The sequence below is a fragment of the Pediculus humanus genome, genomic scaffold, assembly GCF_000006295.1.
Source record: "Pediculus humanus corporis 1103172108294 genomic scaffold, whole genome shotgun sequence".
Lineage (NCBI taxonomy): Eukaryota > Metazoa > Arthropoda > Insecta > Psocodea > Pediculidae > Pediculus > Pediculus humanus.
This window is the reverse complement of record NW_002987863.1, coordinates 121,605-125,997: the sequence shown is the minus strand read 5'-3', so window position 1 is coordinate 125,997 and position 4,393 is coordinate 121,605. Positions and strand designations below refer to the sequence as shown.

The 4,393-nt window shown below is 28.5% G+C and overlaps 1 protein-coding gene across 1 annotated transcript; it reads right to left on the bottom strand.

Moving 5' to 3' along the window:
• Positions 1-2,093: 2,093 nt before the first annotated feature.
• Phum_PHUM549570 (Vesicular inhibitory amino acid transporter, putative) lies at positions 2,094-4,138 on the bottom strand (the record flags this gene model as incomplete). Its single annotated transcript, XM_002431770.1, has 6 exons — positions 2,094-2,384; positions 2,474-2,659; positions 2,749-2,969; positions 3,064-3,550; positions 3,645-3,817; positions 3,898-4,138. The coding sequence occupies 6 exons, from the start codon at positions 4,136-4,138 to the stop codon at positions 2,094-2,096; spliced, it is 1,599 nt and encodes a 532-aa protein (XP_002431815.1).
• Between the last annotated feature and the right edge of the window lie 255 nt (positions 4,139-4,393).

The window sequence follows — 4,393 nt, the reverse complement described above, 5'->3', positions numbered from 1 at the left end:
TTTTTAAATTTTTTATTTATTTATTTTAATTTCATGACTCGATGATTGATTTTAGATAATTTTATTATTATTATCACTGTCGATATTGTCATCAATATCATTATTATTATTATTAATGTTAGTCAAAGTATAAGAAAAACTAAAATAAGTATAAAATGTAATTCAATAATAATAAGTCAAATTTTATTTTATTTTATATGAAAACGCGTTTCGAGTTAAAACAAAATATTATTATTATTAAACTTATTGTGATCGTGCAGAAAAAAAAATTGATTTGAACGCCCTTTGTTCTTGTATGATTTTATCGTTTTAAGTTTTATTGTAAATTTATCCTCTCTCCCCCCCAATGAGAAAATGTAAACTTTTTTTTTTTTTTTCAATTTATTTATTTATTTTAATTTTATTGCATAAAATTACATGATGAATAATTATGGAAAAAAAAGACATAAAAAAATTTAATTTTAATAAAAATATAATTTATTATTGTGAATTAAAATTTATTTATTTTTTTTCATCCTTAATGTACATCCTTATACACAGTACACAAATTTCAATTTTCTACCTAAAAAACATCGAAAATTTTGGCCAAATGTATCAGAAAAACATAATACCCAAGGAGGTATAGAAAAAAATAAAATTCAAACAATGGATTCCCGCTTAAAATAAAATGTGTGCCAGGTAAAATATACAAGGTCGTCCTACTTAGCGTAAACAGTAAACAAGGTCGACCTTGGTTGAAAAATCGTGACCATGAAAAATTTCACAAAATTGAAATGTAAAACCAATGGCCTTGTATTCAAGGTCGACCTACTTTAGAATAAATCGTAAACGTTGGATTTTCGCGGTCATTTTTAACTTAATTTTTAATCGACGAATTTTTTTCCGATGTATCCGTAAAACATAAGATCCAAGGAGGTATTTAGTATATACAGTACATATTAAGATATAAAATATAAGATCCAAGGAGGTATATAGTATAATAAGATGCATCGTTGGATTCCCGCTTGTAAAAAAATGTGTATGTATTGGATTCTCGCTTAAAATCAGGCGCGGAGACTTTATAAACGAGAATTAATAAAATACGAGAATTTTTTATACTCTTATTGGTAAAATACGTTAAAATGTATCAGGCAAACATAAGAAAATGGAAGTAAAGAGTAAAATAACATAAAAATAGGGGGTTCACACTTAAAATTAGGCGTAAAATTAGTGTGACTGGAGGTATTGTACTTTATCATAATCAGGTCCTTGGGACCTGATATCATTTACTTATTTAATATATTTTACCCCCATTGCTTATTATTATTATTATACATCGTTTTTTAAAAAAAATCATTTCATTATAATAATAAATTTATTTTATTATTGAAATTAAAAACAATAATAACAACAACAACAAAAACCAAAAAAAAACAAAAAACAAATGGTTCACCTAATTATTTATTTATTTATTCTTATTTTTCTAAGGCAGTTTAATAAATAATAATGATAATAATGAAGTAATAATATCCGCGGTTAACAAATATCACACACACATATATTTTATTTATTTATAAATTCTAATTGATTAACATAATAATAATAATAATAATTATTATTATTATTATTGGAAGACATTTTTTGTTTTTTTTTTTTAAACATCTAATATATATATATATAAATATACTTAATAATAATAATGATAATATTATCATCAACAATATCAACAATATCAATTATTAATATTAATAATAATAATAATAATAATAATAATAATAATAATAATAAATAAGGGAAGGAAGTAAGTTGATTAAACAAACTTTTATTTGATATTTTTATGCAATAGTTCAATGGAAGACATATCATACAGCCTCGTAAATTATTATTATTATTATTATTACATATTATTTGGAAGACGAACGAATTTTTTTTTTTTTTTTTATTAAATTTGTTTTTTATAATTTTTTTTTTTTTTTTTATTGAAAAAATATAAATAAAATGTAAATTTAAAAGCTCTACTAAGTCGTTTACCTTGTTAATAAGCTAAATATACAAAAAAAAAAAAAAAAAACAGAAAAAGTATCATCGTTATTATCATTATTATCATTATTATATTAAAATGGAAGACCGATTTCGAATGCTTTTATCATGGCCGTTCCGGAATCGTAAACTCCGACGACGCCAAATAAAACACCCAAAAAAATGACGAAACAATCGTACCAGATTGTATTTCTATCAAGCGAATCTCTTTTCAATTTTAAATGAAAATAACAGGGCCATATAAATGACAACATGGTACCGGTAAAACTACCTATGAAACCCATGAGTATAACAAAATGGGGAATGGATATAGCCATCAAAACTGTAAATATAATGACGCCGACTTTAAATGCGAGTCCCCAAACCTGAAATAAAATAAAATAAAATAAAAAATGGCGGTTAAACAAAACAAAAAATGTTAAAAAAAAAAAAAAAAACTGATTTATTTGAATACTTTTAATTCTCCATCCAATGCCCAAATAGTTGGAAAAAGTGTATCCGGTCGTTTTCTAAAAAAAGAACGTTCTAGAAGTTCGCAAGCTGCATAATACGGTAGAGGATACGATAGCAAAGCTTTCAAAACTAAAAAAATATTGACCAATCCTTTGAATCCGGGTGAATGTAAATTATTCGTTATCACCTGAAAAAAAAAATATCGATCGATCCATCGAACGATTTTAAAATGTTTTTAAAAAAAATGATAAATGATAAAAGAAAAACTTGACGTACCTGTTGCGTATCGTTTTGAAACGTTAAAAAACACATGTAACCGAAAAGACTTTTAAATATGGCTGCCGCTATGTGTGACCAATTTAACATCCATGAAAATTTCGATGGATCGATCATGCTTCCTTCGAGTGTCGGTAAAAATATTTGTGACGTGTAACTGAAAACTATAACTCCCAAAGATATCGGAAAATTTTCTAAATCGATCGACCATTTTACTTTACCTGTTGAACAACAAAAAAATAAATAATTATTTTAATGATTTTTAAAAACGTTGTGGTGGGTGAGGGTGTGTGGGTTTGGGTGTGCGACACTCACTCCATCCCCAATCCGGAAGTTCGAGTAAACAATATCCGAGTATGACGGCGTTGATGACGAGATGAGACATCGTACACCAAAAACTTAAAACCGATACCATTTTAAGACTTTTTAAGAATCCTAATGGTATGAGAGTGATACCGGTCAACATCATCCACGATCTCGTATCCATGCTTCCTTCCGGAAACGTACCGATCAATAAATCACCGCAAACGACGACGTATAATATGCACGTCATGAGCAGTTCGATTATTTGTGCCATGCTAACTATCCTCGCTCCCCATACTTTACCGAAACAAGCTTTTGCTATTGAAACGTAGGAATCTCTTACTCTTACCATTTGACCCGTTGATAGATCTAACTCGTAAAGGCAGTCTACAAGTATCCTACCGGTGTAGCAACAGATATGAGCTATGCCAATCATTGCGGCTATGGCCCAATATCCACCTCTGAGAACTGCGAAGGGTAGGGATACTATAAACATCCCCTGAAACCGTTAATATATCATTACTTCCCATCCAGGGTGATATATCGAATCACCGGAAACACTCACACACACACACACACACACACATACAAACCTGTATAGCGTTTGTCACGTTCCAGGCAGCTTGCCATTCGTCGATTTTATGTCCTTTTTTAATTCCACCTTCACCGAATTCGCTTTCGGAAAAATCAATCGATGCCATGCTAGGCCCACCTTTTGTTTGTTGATAATTTTGCTGTCTTGTTATAAAACCATCTTCGGCAACACCTGCAAACAAACAAACAAAAAAAAATGAAAATTTCTTTTCGCCATGATGATGATGATAATGATGTAATTTAATATCGAACCCGTTGCTTCGTATCCTTCTTCTGCAAGCGTCGCCATTTCTGTATTTTCACCCCGATATTTTCCATCATTTTCATTGAACCAATTTTGTTTGTCGTCTTGTTCGTTATCGACTTGTTTGTTTTTTCTTTTAAGCAATTCCATGCAGGGTGAATTGTCCGGCATATAAGCTTTAACGGTTTCCCAAAATACGTTTAATGTAGCTTCCAAAGATGGAATTTGAAAACTTCTAAACGCGTTCATTTTTTCCCACTTTTTTTCTTTTTTCTTCTTTACGTAATCAAATATATTATTATTATTATTATTATTATTAATGGAAGACTTTTATCACATACAAATTATTATTATTATTTTTTAATATTGGAAGACTTGGATTTAAGCTGAAAAAAAAAAATGAATTTTTTTTCTCTCACTAACGACGACACGTTTAGCAAAAAAAATTTTTTTTTTTTTTCTTTGATTTTCTTACCTTTTTTTTTTTTTTTTTTCTCCAGGCTA